The sequence below is a fragment of the Gambusia affinis genome, linkage group LG19, assembly GCF_019740435.1.
Source record: "Gambusia affinis linkage group LG19, SWU_Gaff_1.0, whole genome shotgun sequence".
Classification (NCBI taxonomy): domain Eukaryota; kingdom Metazoa; phylum Chordata; class Actinopteri; order Cyprinodontiformes; family Poeciliidae; genus Gambusia; species Gambusia affinis.
The window spans coordinates 3351961-3372051 of NC_057886.1; the positions used below are offsets into that span (position 1 = coordinate 3351961).

At 36.7% G+C, this 20091-nt stretch overlaps 1 protein-coding gene across 1 annotated transcript; it reads right to left on the reverse strand.

The window, feature by feature from the left end:
- Positions 1-354: 354 nt before the first annotated feature.
- LOC122821403 (coiled-coil domain-containing protein 69-like) lies at positions 355-15526 on the reverse strand. Its single transcript, XM_044099310.1, has 11 exons — positions 15451-15526; positions 9706-10090; positions 8581-8656; positions 7059-7107; positions 3774-3952; positions 2478-2520; positions 1998-2071; positions 1329-1430; positions 1131-1250; positions 952-1049; positions 355-515 (listed from the first exon to the last, which is right to left on the reverse strand). Exons 2-11 carry the CDS (start codon positions 10083-10085, stop codon positions 377-379), a joined length of 1260 nt encoding a protein of 419 aa, XP_043955245.1. The 5' UTR covers positions 10086-10090; positions 15451-15526; the 3' UTR covers positions 355-376.
- Positions 15527-20091: the final 4565 nt, after the last annotated feature.

The following is a 20091-nucleotide window of genomic DNA, read 5'->3' on the forward strand; positions in this document are numbered from 1 at the left end:
AGCTGAATTATTCAATTCACTGAATCAAACCTTCCAGCATGGCATGAAGGCACAGATTATAGTCCAAAAACTGAATCCAACATGGCAGATCCACAGTGGGTCAAAAGCTGATTGCTTATATTTTATGACCATCAACTATTTGCCATGCCTGAGTTAAGGAAATCTGTTACTCTTTTACAACCAAAATCCTGAACTAACTTTTTCTAACATGAATAAAAAGCTATCCAACAAATTTATGCAGCAACAGATTCCTTCAAAACTGTCACTGAGCTCTGCAGACGAGAGGCATGTCTACCAGTGAGAAAATAAAGCAGGAAGTCTGTATGTTGACAAATAAGGCACTTTATTAGCAAGCCCAGAAGATGGAGCAATACATTTACAGGTGAGTCCCTGGACATGAATCTTTGTCTCTCAGTTGCAAAATCAACTGCTCTTTTTCCTGTTTAAGATTCTCATTTACTGCCCTCTGTGTCTCCAGGGCCACCTTCAGGTCCTGCTGCTCCTTCAAAAACTGCCTAGAAAACAGATGAAGGAAAATTAACAAGCGTTTTAAAAAATGTTTGGTTGTTTTTGCACAAAGCCTATTTTGATAAACTTCTCCTTGATAAGATTATTAACTTCACTATTTTTTATTAGAAAAATTTAAACTCATATGTTCTAAATTCTTTACAAGTATTACTAAAGAAAACCCAAAATGTTACACAAAACTAATAAGAAAATTATATTTAATACATGAATGTTATGTTAAGACTGACAACAAAAATTAAGGTTACCAATATGAAACTGTGATTATTTCGTTGCTTGTACTTGTGACAGTGAAATGACAATAAAGTTGAATTCTATTCTATTAACTGATGAGACAAAACTGTTGAATCCTCTTCAATACAAATGTTATTGTTAGTTTAGCTGGACGTTGGCCTGGTCAGCAGGTGGCCCCATATTTACACTTACTGAATGAGGGTATGGAAGCTTTCTATCTGGACCTCCAGGTCCTTGTTCTGCTGCAGGACCTGGACGATCTGGGCCTCCAGAGACACATTTCGTTCCACCTGAACAGAAGAAAACCAAACATCTTCATTGAGACCTTTAAGAGTTCAAGGAGTTACAGTCTTAGAAATCTATGAACCTACCAGTTGATCCATCCTCTCCAGCTTCCTGCTTTGCTCCTGCAGACGCTCCCCCTTCATCTCAATCACAGAGATCAAAGACTCCTGCTCGGCCTCCCAGAATGCACCTGGGCTTCCATGTTCCTGAACAATGTTGAAGAATTTCTATGTAAAAACTTCAAAATTTTGTACTTTATTTTCTGAAGCCATTTCCAAAACTACCATAATATTTAGTTCCAAATTCTTTTTGAAGGTTGAGTCTTCAACACGTATCTTCAAATCATTGAAGGCTTGCAGGTCAGCCGCGAACTGCCGCAGTTTGTCCTTCAGGTAGAGCACAATTACAAACACAAGTAGAGAAAGTTAGTAAAAACAGACAAGATTTTATGTAATAATACACAGTCATCTTCAGAAACAATTTGCTGTCCTGCTACTTTAGCTGGCTGGGTGTTATAATTCAGTCACAACAAATCTCCCTAAAAATGATGATGAATTAGTTCATATGTGAATCAAGGTTTCCACTGTTGTGCTATTCTTAGTGGTGATCTTATACAGAATACCAACCGCATTCCTGACTGATTCAAAATCTTGGCCTTCCCTTTTTATTTTATTCCTTTAATAATTTAACATTTTTTATTAATGAGAAAATAAAAAACAATGTCAATCTTATTTGTTTTGTAAGTGAATGTCAACTCTGGAAAATAAGAATTCTTACTTAAGATAGATTAATTTCAATTTAAAAGCCTCAAGATTTTATTTAATCTTTGAAAATTACTGATATTGCATTATCAGTATGATACACTACACACTATTTTGTCTCATATTCGGACATTTAGCTTTACCAAGACCTCAATATCAGAGAGGTTTTATGCCTTTAGTATTGAGAGTTACCTTCAAGGTCTCTTGTTCTGCCTGAAACCTTTGCGTAAGATCAGCTACCTGCTTTTCATGTTTGCTCTGCAGCTCTGCAAGACACAACAAGATGTTTATTTTCAGCAACATCACCTGATAAAACTACACCATGTGATGTGATGTGGGAAAAGAGAAAAACTCCAAGCAGGAACATTTCAGATAGAAATTTGAAGGGTGCCAATGCAGCAACTCTCTGAAAGTCCAAAATCAACTTCCTTTTGTTTATTCCACAAAAAATTTAACTTATGTGATGATAAATTTATGTAAGAATGAATATGCTGCCAAGTAATGTTACAGAGAACAAAACAAGAAACAAAAAAAACAAAAAAAATCCACCCACAGAAGACCTTCACAAAGTATTCCCAAAAATGTGAACCGACAGGCCAGACGTGAAAAATCCACCCAGAGAGAAATGCAAACGGAAAGCAGGCCTCTCGTGTTCTTCTATGGCTGATTTACTTTTGTGTTCATCCAGAAAGTTCAGCTCAGTCTCTGTTACCACCTGCAGAACCGGAGAAGAGTCAGTTTCATGACAGAATGAAAGACAGGAGCAAAAAAGAGGGGAAAATTGCAAGTTGTACTCTGAAACTGCACAGCAGAAGGTGTCTAAACATATTTTAAAGTGATCTGGATTAATAGTTTTTTTTTCATTAAACTTTTTGCTAGAAGGGTTATTTAAAATCTTGAGAAAAGTGGACAAATTAAGTGGCAAAATATAAAATAGATCCAGTAATTACAGCTGAATGGGGGGGGTTTGTCCGAGTCTGAGCGAGGACGCAGGCAGACAGTACAACGTGGCTGACAACATAAATCACATGCAGAGTAACTAACCAAACTCCTAGATCCCTCATTTTGATTTTTAGAGGCACTTTTGAGAGACCAAAACTTTCAGAAAGTTTAGATTTTCTCTGATCGATCCACAGAATAGTTTTCTGAATTTTGGAGGTGAGGGCTCATAAAGATGATTATTTTTTAGAAGCCTGAGACAGGGTCTTGTGTTTTGGGGGGAAGAGGTGTGTGGAGAGGGGCTCAATCATGGTTTTGGCCCTGAAACTTTCCCACAGGAGCCATTTTTATCCAGTTTGTTTCTTGTTAAATCTCCCACTGTGACTGAGACTTACGGTGCTTTAGATGTTCCGGTTGTTCTGAGACCACCTGTATAAGTCGCCACTCGCTAGCAAGCTAATGAACTATCTAGCTACCAACGGGGCTGATTACATCTGTTATCCAATTGTAGACAATGACTTGATGGTCCAGAAGGCGTAGAAATGACTTTCCTTTTTCAGACTGAAAATGTCACACCACACAATATTGTTTTGTCAGCTGTTCTTCATTTCCTTTCATTGAGGCATGATGTATTCCTACATTTATTTAAGCATGTTGTCAGACAAGATAAGCATCTGTAATTGTATTGTGGTTAAGCTTATGACGTGGTGCCTTTTGATTGGATATTGACTAATTTGGTTTAGGAAATAAGAAAGAACTTGCTCATTGTAGAAGTCTTGAGAGTAATACAGTCTCTTGACCATCACTTTCTATTTATTTTGAATCTGTTTGTCCTTTTTATTTTCTTTTAAAAGTTCAGTAAAGACTTAGAGATGACCGTCGGATTCAAAACCTCTGTTTTTTGTTTTTTTTTGGAAGAAACCTGTCGCGTACGAAACAGCTTTAAGGGCCTGGACTAGTGAGAGCTTGCCACACTTACAAGGTCTAACAATTAGCCAGTATTTTCAGTACAAGTCAGTATTTTCTCACCTTATCAAGGAGGGACAGAACAAGTGCGCACACTTCTTTGTCGGCGTGACCTCTCAGCAGCTCCACCCTCTCTGAACTCCCGCTGGCTGAGAGAACTTCCTTTAAAATCGTCACTTGCTCCTCAAAACATTCTAGCTGCCTCTCAAGAGCAACGGTGACGTCACTCGATGGATGCTCAGCTGCGAGGAAACAAACCAGCAAGAAAAAGAAAAAAGTAAGCAAAGCTACTACCTTGTTCCCAAGCACAGTTTATACACGGTCCTTACAGGATTAGAGAACCACTAGCCCACTTAAAAATAAATAATAATAATAATGTTTGTAAAATTAAGACATTATGAACACAAATATATGAAAAAAGTGGAGCTTCAGTTTGAAATTTCTGAATGAAATAACTTCCACATACTAAACCAGTTCATCAAACATTATTCATGTTTTTGGTACAATCGAGTTCAACAATGAAATTATCTGTTAAGATAGAAATAATACTATATTTAGGTTAAAGCTAACATTAAAAGTCATTATAAACTTGCAAACAACCACACACACACACACACACACACAAAAATGCGATATTCCAAACTTTCAACACCAGTCTTCAAAAGAATACAGACAACACCATCTAAATCATGTTCACTTGTGGGTTGAACTTAAAGGTATTTTCATTTCTATCTTTTGTTTTACAGGAAGGCCAGACTGAAATGCATGCTTGTCTGAATTTTGAGAAAATCTTCCATTAGCTTCACCAACTGGTTTGTTTGTTTCCTAAATGTTTACTGTGTTCTGTTGGCTTTAGGATAAATCCTACAGTCTGTCAGCATTCAGCACGTCCAGTTAAGTGTGTGATTCTCAGGCTTTCAGTCATGAAACTAAAACCAGTCTGTTAGACTGAACACATGGTCTTTTCAAAATCTGTGATGACTGTCAAATGTTAAATGTAAGGAGCTGGGTACTTGTATAGCACCTGATCAACTCCACAGGACCCCAAAGTGCTTCACAACACAGTCATTCACCCATTCATGCACACACTCACCCACTGAAAATCTGTAATGTGTCCCCTGGCTAAGTGACACATTTATGACAGAAATACTTGTCATAAATGTGCCATTTACAGAATAAGAGAGGAAGGACAAGATCAGATATTAAGACATGCATATAATTTATTATACATCAACTTTCCTGAAGCAGAAATATAAACTTTAGCAGAAGCTACCCATCATTTGCAGAAAAACTATACAAAAAAAATATATAAAAAAAAAAAAATCAAGTTTTTACATAAGCCTAGTTATCATCCTACATATCAGTCATCACCATTTCCAACAGTTCAGCCCAACAACACTCAGGAAGGGATCCTGACTGTAATTGATTTCATATGAATATGAAGGGACATGACGTTTTTAAATATATCAGTTCATCTCCTAGCCTTGATCTTACAGGAACATTAACTCTTTCAAAAAAAATAAATAAATCTACTTCCCAGAATAAAATCCCTAAAACATAAATTCCAAAATATCAATACCTGTGATGATTACATCTAAACTAAAAGGATCTATGTAAAGACCCTTAGTACACTTGGTACCAAGTGTGTCAAACTAAAACACAAACATGTATTGTGGGAGTTCTCAAAGGAACAGGAAGTGAAGAAGGTAAGCGAAGTGAAACAGTCAGAAGGAAACCACATTCTGAAAATATCACATTGAAGTCTTGGTGGAAGGAAGATTCATGTTCTGTCAGTTCTAGGCGATAATACAGTGTCATTCATTTTTATTTACTGAAAAACTAAACTGGAATGCAGACAAAGTGAATACAAAGCCCAAGGACTAGTAACGTAGTCACAGTAGTCACCTCTAGAAGCATTTTGGCAGTGTGCTTACACAATGCCAGGAAGGAGAGAGCGTTAGCAATTAAGGGGACAATTCACACCAGCCCCATTTATCCCACTCTAATCAATAGTTTGTTTCCCTTATAAGGTGAATGCTCAATCAAACTCTGATGTGCATCAAGAAATCCAACTCTGATCAGCTTAAAAACCTAGGTCTCTGTTCTGTTGAAGTGAAATCTGGCATGGTTCAGATATGTGAAAGTCAAGCGGACCAAAGACCGCTCCAAAATCAGAATGCAGACTATAGGGCAGGGCATTTTGGGTACATACAACCAAAACAAATGGATAAGTCTAATGCTAGAAGGAGAAATGGCTTGTGGTCTTCTACCATCAGCAAAAGAGAACTCCTACAACTACTAAATGTTGATGCACGTTTTTACATAAGCCTAGTTATCATCCTACAATCAGTCATCACCATTTCCAACAGCTCAAGTTCACATTTTGTGAAGAAGGAAGCTGCACTCATGTCTTCTTCAGAGGTTTTTGTGTCATTTCTCTCAGTGGTTCTTGGTGCAGTGCCACCACAGGCAAGGGGAGATAAACAGGTTTTTCAAAGGGTTTGGATTATTTGACAGTGCAGTGTCAAAGCAAATCCCACCAGCTGAAAATGTAAGAAATGTTGCCGTTTTGGTCCCCAGTCAAACCAAGTCTACCAGACTATCAGGCATGAAAACACCCAGAGAGAAGTGGAAATTGCTTCTAATTTATCTGGAAAGTATAAGGAGGTCATTGTCATGTTTAGCCAAAATGCTCATAAAACATTTTTGAATCTGAACCCAGCTGTCATGGACAGTGGTGGTTGAGGGATGCTGATGGCAGAGTGTACTTGAGTTTATCTTAGAGCCACAGCACTTGGATACCTTGTGTCAAAGTTGAACATGAACTCTCCATGTACCAAAGTATTCTACTGTCAAATATGAGGCTGTCTGTCCAACAACAAAAGTTAAGAGTCCTGCATAAAGTGCAATCAACAGAATGGCTAAAGCACAAGAATCAAGGTGTTGCAATGGCCTAGTCAAACTCCAGACATCAACCTGTCTGAAATGCAATGCTCAGCCTTTAAAGAAGTGTGAATAAAGCGATTCCTGCAAACCTCAAAGAACCAAAGAAATGGTGGGAAGATAAGTGGGCAGCTGGAAATGCCATCCAGGAAATTATTGCTGCTAGGTGAGAATCAACAAGCTGCTGGATAATAGGATGAACTCAATTTTTCCTTCAACTAAATTCCTGTTCTTGTAGATAATTTTTACCTGTAAATAATGAAACGGTGTAATGTTCCTCCAAGCTTAATTTAACACCTACTGAAGAACAGATGATTTCTGTATTAGAAGTTAAAGAGCATACTTTATTCATTCACACCTTCATGCGTTTGGATACAACATCTCCCCTACCAGATGGAAACTCACCAGCTTGATGGCTGCTGTCCTTCTGCCTTTTTTTGCCTCTTCTCGTTTTCTGCAGAGACAAAAAAATATATATATATATATATTTTTTTAACCTTTTGAGACCCTTTACTTTCCACAAGTCTTCTGCTCACAGCTGTCAGATGGACCAGTTTTGACAGAAAGTGATCATAAATCAGATAACCATCAGCAGTGTGCTGTCAGCAGTGTGCAAATCTGCTGGTGTTTCACAATTGAAGCCGGCACATTTTTCAATACGACCAAATGTTTCCACTGTGCTCCAAGAAATGCAGGATTCCCAGATCCAAAATGGGAAAAATGTTTTGCAAAACATACCATTATATAAGGTGAAATGCAATCATCCATCCATAAATTACTATAGAATAGCTTATCTGACATTGGATTGCAGAACTAATAGGTATATAAAGAGAACACAGATCCCAAGGAATTCCCATGGAAGAAAAGACATGTAGTCTTTCTAGAAAGTTCAGTGTGTTCCTTTTGGTCTCCTGTTTACGGGAAGTCCTACACTCTCAATCTCTGCTTAAAGTGCAAATGCTAAATAAAGTGTTTGTTAATACAGTGCAAAAATACCTTTTAAAGTGCTATACAGTGCTATATATGTAAAATAGTCCCAGTAATGAAGATCTCTTCATTACAGGCATGCAGATATTGGCAGGGTAATAATAGGCCTTGCCAAAAAATGCATCCCCCTGCAAACATGGAGAAATAAAGAGTTAAGAGTGAAATCATTTTCTCTACATAATTACACTTGTTCTATGAACTGCTGGGAAATGTTTTACATCGATAGAATAATATTTGGGGAAAATATATAGGGCTTGTAGTGCATCCCTCTGCTAACATGGAGCAATAAAGAGTTAAGAGGGATTCCACCTTTTCTACGTAATGACACTTGTTCTCTGAGCTACCGCTATAAGTTTCATATCAACAGGACAATAGACAGGGGATACAAATATTGGCAGGCTCAGAAATTAAAAGCCATCCCCCCTACATTAAAAGACTAGACAGGATGATATAAAATGTTCTACATAACGGGCTTCTGTTTTGTAATGCTTTAAGCTATTATGGTGTTAAAAGAAAAATCGGGAAATTTCAAACCATCTGTGGAGAACAAGTTTATCAGACACTGAAAATGTTCGAGTCATATGTCTCAATAAAGGTGTAAAACCTGTGTTTATTTTAATTAATCTGTGAAATAAAACCCACCGTTTTTGGGCTTACATGGTTAAGAAATGTGATAATGTTAGGAATATCTTTAAAAGTTTCCCCTTCGGTCATATTTCAGTTCGATTTCTCATTAAAATGCGAGTTTAGAGCGATGGGCGCTCCTGCGACAGGGAAAGCAATTCTCGGCAGGCGTGCGTTTCTCGGCATTACACCTGTTAACACCTGTTGCTGCAGCAGCCGCTGGCCGCTCGCTAAGAAGCATCCTTCTGACAAACTACCCGAACTACCCCCTGTAACTCTCCGCGGTAATTTAATCCTTTTCAACTGAGTTTCTCACCTTGTGGCTGCAGCCCAATCCTCCACCTACTCGGAGCTCCTTCTCTCCGGTGCTCGATCCCGCTGCTGCAGATCTGCTGATGACAAACATTCAAAATCAAGAGGGAGAAAAAAAAAAGAAAAAGAAAAGAAAAAAAATCTTGAACGCAGCGCAGTCAACACTGATCAAGGGGTGGGGCTTATCGTGGTGCATTAAAAGACACTCGGTAAATCTAAGCATTACATATTTATTTAGTGTGCTTTTTTAAATCAAGTGCATTTTTTGTCCTCTTCTTTCTTTACTTTGTTTTTTATTCAGCCTGATTCTTTCATTTATCTTTTTAATGACTTATGTTACTGAATTTAAAGTATTACATATTTTCCAGGCACATAGTGTCATTTTATAGCACAATCAAGTAACTATGTTACCTTCAGTTGTTATAAAAATGCTATAAAATGTAAAATATAATTTTAAATGAATTTGACTTTATACTTTAACAAATCAAAATTGGACTTCTGTCTATCTAAAAACGCCTGCTATTTGTGAAACTCTGCCTTCAGGAAAAATAATAGATTTTGTTTGGATTGTTTTTAAACCTCTTTAACCTGGACCAATAAATCATTCAGGTGTAACAAGTTCATAGTTCTTCCCACAGTATTAATGTCCCAATGTACTGTGGGAAGCACAGTTGCTTTGAAAGTTGTGTAATTTCTCACAGCACCTGAAGTGGCATGTTGAAAGTAAGCATGCACAGATGCGCCTCTTGTCTGTGAAAGCAGCAAAATTTCAGGGTCCTTAGAGATTAAAAACGCTCTTCAAAACTCCCACCTGAAGGTTGTTCGGTTTGTTTCCTACAAACCTTAAACTAATCATAAAAACACTGGGGATGGTGTGACATTCAAGACAATAAAAAGCTTATTTATCCAGCAGACCTTCCTGATTTACTCAGATATCAAAAGCATCTGGCTGCCTCGTGTGATTTTCAGTAGAAAAATCACATGAGTGATTTAGTCTTGGTGGTTATTGAAATGCTTTCTTTGTGGGGTGGAGGGCCATTTTAGATAGCAATAGTTTTGCCTTGGAACTCTATCATTATGGCCAGTGTTTGTTTTGGTCCTTTCTTATTGTTGAATTAGGAATACTTACCGGATAACTTGCTCGTCCCACTCCTGGGGCTCCACATCCAGGCTGGACACAAGTGGTGGGGTTGGGTTGGTAGCCCGCAAAGCTCTGAGTCCATTTATACCAGCCTGGCGCTTCAGAGTCTCTGTCATGTCTTTGACATCCTCTCGCGACAATTCAGGATGGGCACATTGCAAATGTTTGTCCAGCCGAGACTGTGCATAATTGCAAGCCTCGACCGGACATGACATCTTCCTAATACAAATGCGCCCACTTGCTAAACTGAGTAGCAGTTGCTTTTCTTTAATATTTTTTATCTTGTGAAAATTCACAAGATGGCTTCCAAGAAAGGAAAATGTGTTACCACAAAGTGGGCAAGAATGTGGATTTTTGGGCGGTGTCATCTTGTCTGAAATTAGAAAACACACAAACAAATAAAAAAAACAATTACATTAAGCTTAAAGCAGGCTTAATTTAAGCTTAAACCTTTAAACTGCAGCTTAAGATGAACATGCTATATATATATATATATATATATATATATATATATATACACAGTACAGACCAAAAGTTTGGACACACTTATGCTTTCTGTACTGTATATACACACACACATATTTTAAATACGAGTAAATAACCCTGCGTTTTTAAAAGTCTAAATAATTTATTTCTAACAGAATTTGATTTATTTCCTTAAAGATTTATTATAGAAAATCCTATTTTCTATCTAGTATCGATTTTAATTGCTGACGTTCCTCTGAATGTTTATTACGTTCTAATAAGATATGTTCTACTGTTTCCATCTGATTAAAATAATAAGTCCCAGATTTATGCATCCCTATTCTGAAAAGAGAACTATTAAGTCCAGTATGACCAATTCTAAGTCGTGATATGATGGGATATTCACAGCTGCTCCTGTTCTGCCACTATTTGGCTCTTTAGATCCATCTGTATATATAATTATAGCATCTCTAAAACTTCCAAAAATAATTATCAACTATAACCCATTATGGAGTCTTTCCCTTTAAGTAATTCGCCCAATTGCAGATCAACTTCTGGTGTGATAAATGACCATGGATGAATTTGTGACTGTGGAACCATAAAACTATACTGGAACCGAGTCAAACCCAAATTGTGAGCTTTTATGTCCCCAATCCATCCAAAGCTATTACAATCAGATTCATCATGTTCCCAACAGTCCTGCAGCACAGCCTTAGTAAGATGATCATAATTATGTCCCTGTAGAGTTACCCAAAACTAGTGATGGGTCCGGCAACACCGACGCGTCGGCGCTTGTGTCAAGCCCATAGACCAAAACCCGTGTCGGTTCGCGTATTGCTTTCAGCAAGTCACGTGACCGATACAGGAACTGTTTTGAAATGACACTGACGCGCCAAACTGTGTTTACAAGGAAGCGAATCTGTCAACGGGATGCATTTGCCAAATTAATTCTTGATCTTTTACGGTACAGCGTCAACTATGGAGCCTCAAGGCAAACGAAAGGTTTCGTAGTTTGGAACCCTTTTGCTCTTATGTCAGAAAATAAGTTACTGGTTGTCACTTTGTTGTTGTTTCATCCAGTTCTTTTCAGTTTCTACTTGATCTACCTGAATCCAAATTCAGCTGAAATTAACTCTTAGTTTACTTTCATATTATGTTCTGCAGGTTAAGTGTTGCATACGTCTGTCCTTTTAAATTATACGTTTCACAAATTTATTCTTAAATTACCCTCCATCAATTTAAAATCTTTAGACAGAAAAAAAGAAAATAAATACAACCCCACTATAAATAAATGAAAAAAAGACATTTCCAGCAAAACACATTCATGAAGATCTACGTCCAAAATAAACATAAAAGAAAAAATGTAATTTATATGAACAATATCCAGTGTCACTAAAATCTGTTTTATTTAAATAAATCCACCTCCTCAATGCTGAGCCATTATAGTGCCAGGCATCAGGATGAAGTCCCAGGATAAACTCTGGTATACAGCCATTCTACAAAATCACTCAGTTGCTTTTATAAACTATTTCATAGAAATGTATTGTTTACATAATATTTTTTCATACAGCAAGAGAAGCTGTGTCAAAAAACGGAACAGGCTAAAGTTCAAAATGTTGGAAAAACTAATTTTCTTTTTATGAAAATTTGTGAAAAATAAAATAAAAAAACGCTCCATAAGCATCCTCATTCCAAACACGTTCAGTTTCATTTTCATCACTTGGTACATGTTCACATTATTTATTGACTGTATCGAAGAATATCAAACATATTTTCAATTTAACTGAAGATATGACATAATATATAATATACAATAAAATACAACTAGAAAATTCCTGAAGAAATTTAACCAGGGCCTGCCAAAGTATGCCCATTGGTTTGGACCCAGTGTTCTGATGCTAAAAATTAGCATCCATGCTAAGTTTAGCTGAATGGTAGTCAATAGCCTTTGGAGAGTCACAAGCATGTTGAATAACATGGACTTGCAACATTCAGTATGTTCAAATTAGTGCATAAGCTCACATTAGCCAAAATGCTAATGTAAGCATTAATAATACAACATATTCATAACCCTTGTGTTTGTTCACTATCAAGTTTCTTCAAATGACTGTGAGCAGCTGCCATACATGCGATCCACCCATAATCCAAGGAAGAGCTCATGAGTCTGATAAACTCTCAACAGCGCGCTTCTTGAAGCTCCCCATTGCTGCCCATAAAAACATCAACAAATGATTCACTTTTTGACATGTATTTTGAACTAATTCTATGTGCTGTTTCCAATTTCATTTTTCATGAAACCTTACTTTATTTACTTGTTCAAGCTTCTGATTCTAAAGACTTAAATTAACTTCCTCATGTCTTCTAGAAAAACAAATAATCTGGGACTTTGCTACCGACATTCTAAATCCCCATTTATTTGCCCAACCTTCCACTTTCAAAATGGCATCCTGCATCTTTTTCTGCAAATATATAAGATTATGTCCCCCACACCCACAGAGCCCCATCATCTGCAAATAAAGATTTCCCTATTCTACCATCTATCTCATCAAAAATGTCATTTATTATTATTATATTAAAAAGAATTGGACTACACACACTGCCTTGTGGGGTACCATTCTCAACTATATATCTAGTAGAGAAAGCAGCCCCAACTCTGACCTCTATTTCTCTACCAAATAGAAAATCTAAAACCCAGTTATAAATCTTACCACTTATACCAAGTTTTTCTAATTTAATCAATAACTGCTCTTTCCATAACATATCATAAGCCTTTTCTATGTCAAAGAACACAGCCATCATCATTTCTTTATTTGTTTGAGCTTTCCTTACTTCTGACTCCAGGCACAGAACCGCATCCATCGTATTTCTCCCTTTACAAAAACCACTTTGAAAAGGACAGAATAAATTTTTCCTTTCAAGAAAATATGATGGTCTATCTGTTACAATTCTCCCTATTATTTTCCCTAATTGAGATGCAAGAGCAATAGGCAAATAGTTTGAAGGGTCTGTTGCATTTTTACCTTCAACACAGGAATTATAACTGACTGTTTCCATGCTACAGGAATTATCCCCGTCTCCCAAATCAGATTAAAAAGTTTTAAAATAACTTAAGAGACATATCATTTAAATGTTTACGCATTATGTAACAAGCTCAATCTTTTCCTGGTGTTGACTGTTTAGCATGAAAAATAATTTTTTTCAGCTCAAACATAGAAAAAGGCATATCCAGCTCTTGATTTGAGACGATTATTAGTGACTCCTGGATTTTCAGCTAAAATCTTCTCAGCTTCAGATAAATTTTCTTAACTATTCACTTAGTAACTCTGCCTTTACTTTATTACTAACAGCTATTTTGCCTCCAACATGCCTTCATAGCTGCTCTAATAGTCTTCCTCACTATAGCTTGTGCTTTCTTATTTTGAATTAATGCCTCAAAAGTATGGCATGTCACATTTCAAAGATTTATTTCTTCCACTTATCGCTCATTAATAATAACGGATACAATTGTTGAGTTACACAACTCTACACCAGGAAACAAGTTTTCTTCTAGTTTATCACACTGGTTTTTAACTAAATATTGAAAAAGTCATTTTCTTCTTCTTTTGTTGTTTATTGGCGAATGGCAAACGACTTAAGGTACATTTACCGCCACCTACCAGACTGGAGTGTGATCATCAATCATCTCAGAAGGAATTTAATAATACACGCCTCAATGATATGCACAAATGTGCAAATTCACATTCATACATTCTCATACATATATGTATGTTTCTGCATGCACATGCATACAAACACATACATACTTTGTATTTGATTAAATAACCCAGTGTTTTTTAAAAATCTAATCAATTGATTTCTAACAGAAATTGATTTACTTCCTAAAAGATTTATCATAGAAAATCCTATTTTCTCTCCATTTAGTATCGAGTTTAAGTGCTGACGTTCCTCTGAATACTTATTGCATTTTAATAAAACATGTTCCACTGTTTCCATCAGATTACAATAATTACAAGTTCCTGTTTTATGTTTCCCTATTCGAAAAGAGAACTATTAAGTCCAGTGTGACCAATTCTACCTCTTCTTTCCGCCTTCCACTCATACAACTCTTAACCCCCACAGTCTTTTGAATTTTATATAAATCTCTACCAGTGTCATGATTATCCTATTGGTCCTGCCAAACCTGAAGGATTTTATTTTGAATCATAGATTTACCCTCACTTTTGCTTAATGGAATACTTAAGTTAATAATATCTGATTTCAGGGCCTGTTTAACTAATATATCTACTTCTTCATTTCCTTCTATACCTACATGAGCAGGAATCCAGATAAATTGAACAGAACATTTCTTATTATGTAACTGAACTAATAAGTGAAATATAACTAATAATAAATCTAATCTACAAGATTTGCCAGATTGTAAACTAAACAACGCAGCTTGACTATCTGATGCAATTATATATTTACTTTCAACCCTACTATAATCATCAAGCAACCATTCTAAAGCAGCTGCAGCAGCTTTAGACCTGAAATTAAGTTAGGTTAATAGGTGATTTTTGGGAACATGGCACAAGGCAGAGGAAACCATAGTCACCTACCAGAGGTGGATGACTCCACCTCAACCAGAGAGCCCCTTCCAGCCCCACAGCAGGAGGATCCACTTGTCAATACAAGCTATGTACAAATAATTGTTATTTTGTGATGTTGAACTGTATGGGTGCAGTGCAATAAAGGTATATACCCTTTTTATGTTGCCAAGTAGCACTGGGAAGGGTAAATTACTGCCACATCCCAGTATAGTCAGGAGGCTTCAGGCAGCTTCTGAATTTAAACAACTTGAATTAGCCAACTCAAATTGAGATCTTGTACAGAAAGAGAAACATTACTATTTCGGATTTTGAGTTTGACCACTGCAAATTAACCAAGCAGACATTCAACTGAAATGTGACCAAATGCAGGCATGAAGAGAGAAGGGAGTCTGCCTTTATGCTCCCACCCACTCAGGTGATTAGGTGCCAGGTGTCTTCAATGCTGAAGCAGGCTTCATCCTGCTACACTAACATAATGGCAGATAATTCAACTGTAAAAACTGCTAGATGATCTGTAGTTCTCCTTTTAATCATGACTCTATGGTGTGGAATATTCACAGCTGCTCCTGTTCTGCCATATAATTGTATAGAAAATTATACTATCTTTAAATCTTCCAAAATAATTATTCACTATAACCCACAAAGTCTTTTTAAAGTTGTTTATCCATTTTAAAAAGCTTACCGTTCACAGCTGCAACGTAGCTCCTCTCTCCTTCAACCCCACGTGTGACTAATTAGTAATTAGCACGACTCACGTGTTCTTCTTCTTCTTCCTTTTTTCCTTTTTTATGGCGGTTGGCAAGCAACTTTTAGATGCGCATTACCGCCATCTACTGGAATGGAGTGTGGATCAGGACGCTAACCATATACACCCCCCTCAAAACAAAACAAAACAAAACAAAACAAAAATAATTAAATCTTTTCTATCAATTTTGCTTTCTTAAGGTAATTAATTAAATAACTTATATCTTTAGAAGTAGAAATTTTTCCAAAAATATCTTGTAAATTTAACTGTAATTTATTTTCTTGTAACCGACTAACTAATTTCCTTCTCTCAACAGAATATTTGGTACAGAACAACAAAACATGTTTTACTGTCTCTTCTTGACCACAAAAATCACAACTTCCAGTTCGATGTTTTCCTATTTTAAATAAATTACTGTTTAACCTTGTATGTCCAAAACGCAATCTAGATATAACAGTTTCCTCTTTTCTATTTCGTCCCGTTCTCCTCATTGCACCAACTTTTCTTTGAATACTGTACAGCCATCTACCAGTTCTATCTTCCTCCCACTGTCTCTGCCATCTTTCCTTAACCTTTTATTTAATAATAGATTTGATTTCTTCTTTACTAAATGGAACTAATATATCAATATCACTATATTTTGAAGCTTGTTTTGTATATTTATCAGCCAACTCATTCCCTCTTATTCCTATATGTGACGGTATCCATGTAAATATAACTAATAAACCCATTGCTTGAATTCTATATGTTAACTGAATTTCTAATAAAAGATCCGGTCTACTAATAGCATGATTATTTTTCAATGAATATAATAAAGAACTTGAATCAGAGCATACTATGCTTCTTAACAGACGGACTTCCTCAATCCATCCTAAAGCTAAAATAATTCCCATCATCTCTCCGGTATAAACTGATACTCCATCAGTAATTCTTTTACATTTTGTAACTTTGAATTCTGGAACAATGAAAGACACCCCATTACTGCTATTTGAGTTTTTAGACGCATCTGTAAAAACTTGGACATATCCACACTGTTAGCCTTTGCTGTATTTTCTACAGCTAAATACCGCAAAATGCCCAGTAAAACTAACATAAAACATCTTTACAATTAGTTACTGTAATTTGCATTGCATTATGGGTGTAGTACATAGTATTACATTAACTTACTGTATGTTTTGAAGTTGCCGTAATTTACTGTTTACACATTGCAGTAGTGGTACTGTACTAATAATGTCTTTGCGCTGGCCATGTAAGAATTCTATTTGATTTCCAACGGTCATCATAGATGTTTCATCATGGTTCCCTATTTCTGTATTTCTACTCCTTTAGTGGTTAACATATTTTTAAGGCAGAAAGAGAGCATGTACTTTTGTTTTTTTCACATCCTAGCTAACATTAATATGCAGTTTGTCTAGCTACGTCATCTACGTCAAGTCTAATGCTAGAAGGAGAAATGGCTTGTGGTCTTCTACTATCAGCAAAAGAGAACTCCTACAACTACTCAATGTTGATGCACGGTTTTACATAAGCCTAGTTATCATCCTACAAATCAGTCATCACCATTTCCAACAGCTCAAGTTTACATTTTGTGAAGAAGGAAGCTGCACTCATGTCTTCTTCAGAGGTTTTTGTGTCATTTCTCTCAGTGGTTCTTGGTGCAGTGCCACCACTGGCAAGGGGAGATAAACAGGTTTTTCAAAGGGTTTGGATTATTTGACAGTGCAGTGTCAAAGCAAATCCCACCAGCTGAAAATGTAAGAAATGTTGCTGTTTTGGTCCCCAGTCAAACCAAGTCTACCAGACTATCAGGCATGAAAACACCCAGAGAGAAGTGGAAATTGCTTCTAATTTATCTGGAAAGTATAAGGAGGACATTGTCATGTTTAGCCAAAATGCTCATAAAACATTTTTGAATCTGAACCCAGCTGTCATGGACAGTGGTGGTTGAGGGATGCTGATGGCAGAGTGTACTTGAGTTTATCTTAGAGCCACAGCACTTGGATACCTTGTGTCAAAGTTGAACATGAACTCTCCATGTACCAAAGTATTCTACTGTCAAATATGAGGCTGTCTGTCCAACAACGAAAGTTAAGAGTCCTGCATAAAGTGCAATCAACAGAATGGCTAAAGCACAAGAATCAAGGTGTTGCAATGGCCTAGTCAAACTCCAGACATCAACCTGTCTGAAATGCAATGCTCAGCCTTAAAAGAAGTGTGAATAAAGCGATTCCTGCAAACCTCAAAGAACCAAAGAAATGTTGGGAAGATAAGTGGGCAGCTGGAAATGCCATCCAGGAAATTATTGCTGCTAGGTGAGAATCAACAAGCTGCTGGATAATAGGATGAACTCAATTTTTCCTTCAACTAATTTCCTGTTCTTGTAGAGAATTTTTACCTGTAAATAATGAAACGGTGTAATGTTCCTCCAAGCTTAATTTAACACCTACTGAAGAACAGGTGATTTTTGTATTAGAAGTTAAAGAGCATACTTTATTCATTCACACCTTCATGCGTTTGGATACAACATCTCCCCTACCAGATGGAAACTCACCAGCTTGATGGCTGCTGTCCTTCTGTTTCTCCTGCCTTTTTTTGCCTCTTCTCATTTTCTGCAGAGACAAAAAAAAAAATATATATATATATATATATATATATATATATATATATATATATATATATATATATATATATTTTTTTTTTTTCCCTTTTGAGACCCTTTACTTTCCACAAGTCTTCTGCTCACAGCTGTCAGATGGACCAGTTTTGACAGAAAGTGATCATAAATCAGATAACCATCAGCAAGGTGCAAATCTGCTGGTGTTTCACAATTGAAGCCGGCACATTTTTCAATACGACCAAATGTTTCCACTGTGCTCCAAGAAATGCAGGATTCCCAGATCCAAAATGGGAAAAATGTTTTGCAAAACATACCATTATATAAGGTGAAATGCAATCATCCATCCATAAATTAATATAGAATAGCTTATCTGACATTGGATTGCAGAACTAATAGGTATATAAAGAGAACACAGATCCCAAGGAATTCCCATGGAAGAAAAGACATGTAGTCTTTCTAGAAAGTTCAGTGTGTTCCTTTTGGTCTCCTGTTTACGGGAAGTCCTACACTGTTAGCCTTTGCTGTATTTTCTACAGCTAAATACCGCAAAATGCCCAGTAAAACTAACATAAAACATCTTTACAAGTAGTTACTGTAATTTGCATTGCATTATGGGTAAAGGACATAGTATTACAGTAACTTACTGTATGTTTTGAAGTTGCAGCAATTTACTGTTTACACATTGCAGTAGTGTTACTGTACTTAGAATGTCTTGAACTGTTAGCCTTTACTGTATTTTTTACAGCTAAATACCACAAAATGCCCAGTAAAACTAACATAAAACATCTTTACTGTAATTTGCATTGCATTATGGGTATAATACATATACAGTAACTTACTCTATGTTTTGAAGTTGCCGTAATTTACTGTTTACACATTGCAGTAGTGGTACTGCACTTATAATGTCTTTGCGCTGGCCATGTAAGAATTCTATTTGATTTCCAACGTGTCAAACTCCAGCCCTCGAGGGCCGCAGTCCTGCAACTTTTAGATGTGCCTCTGCTGCAGCACAGCTGAATAGAATAATTAAGGCTCTGGAGAACTGATCTACTCAAGGTGGAGGTAATTAAGCCATTTCATTCCAGTGTTTTGTACCTGTGGCACATCTAAAAACTGCAGGACTGCGGCCCTCGAGGCCTGGAGTTTGACACCCTGTTTCTGTATTTTTACTCCTTTAGTGCAGTGTTTCCCAACCCTGGTCCTCAAGGCACACTGCCCTGCATGTTTTAGGTATTTCCTTGCTTCAGTGCAGCTGATTTCAATTGATGACTGATTAACAGGCGTTTGTTGAACTGTAATCAGTTGAATCAGGCACATTAAAGCAGGGAAACCTCTAAAACATGTAGAACAGTGTGCCTTGAGGACCAGGGTTGGGAAACACTGCTTTAGTGGTTAACATATTTTTAAGGCAGAAAAAGAGCATGTATTTTTGTTTTTTTTCACATCCTAGCTAACATTAATATGCAGTTTATCTAGCTACGTCATCAAGGGTGGCTTTGCTTCCAACGTTTTTCTGATGACGTTTGTTTTAAACTCCGAAGCTTTTTCCGTCCAAGTGCAAGTGCAGCTCTGTCGCCGTGCTGTGGGCTCACACTGCTTCAGCTCTTCGCAAGACAGGTAAAAAAACACTTAGAAAATTGTTTGAAGCCAAAACCTAATCTGGAAATTTACATTTTAGATGGAGCTAACGTAACTTATAGCATCATGCTGTAATGCTATAACTTAGCATGAGGTGAAAGATAGAAAAATATGATGTTATTTTTTGAGCTGGTTCGGTATTAACGTTAGCTAAATTGCTAATTTTACCGAAGGTTTTAGCTTGACTTTTGCCACTAAATCTTCCTCGAGCGACTAGCTTTGGGCTCAGTGCTGAGTGTCTGTTAGCATTGTTGTTACATCCTTTGTCGAACAATATAACGTTAACTGATAATTGGTCCCCCCCCCCCTTTTTTTTTTTTTAA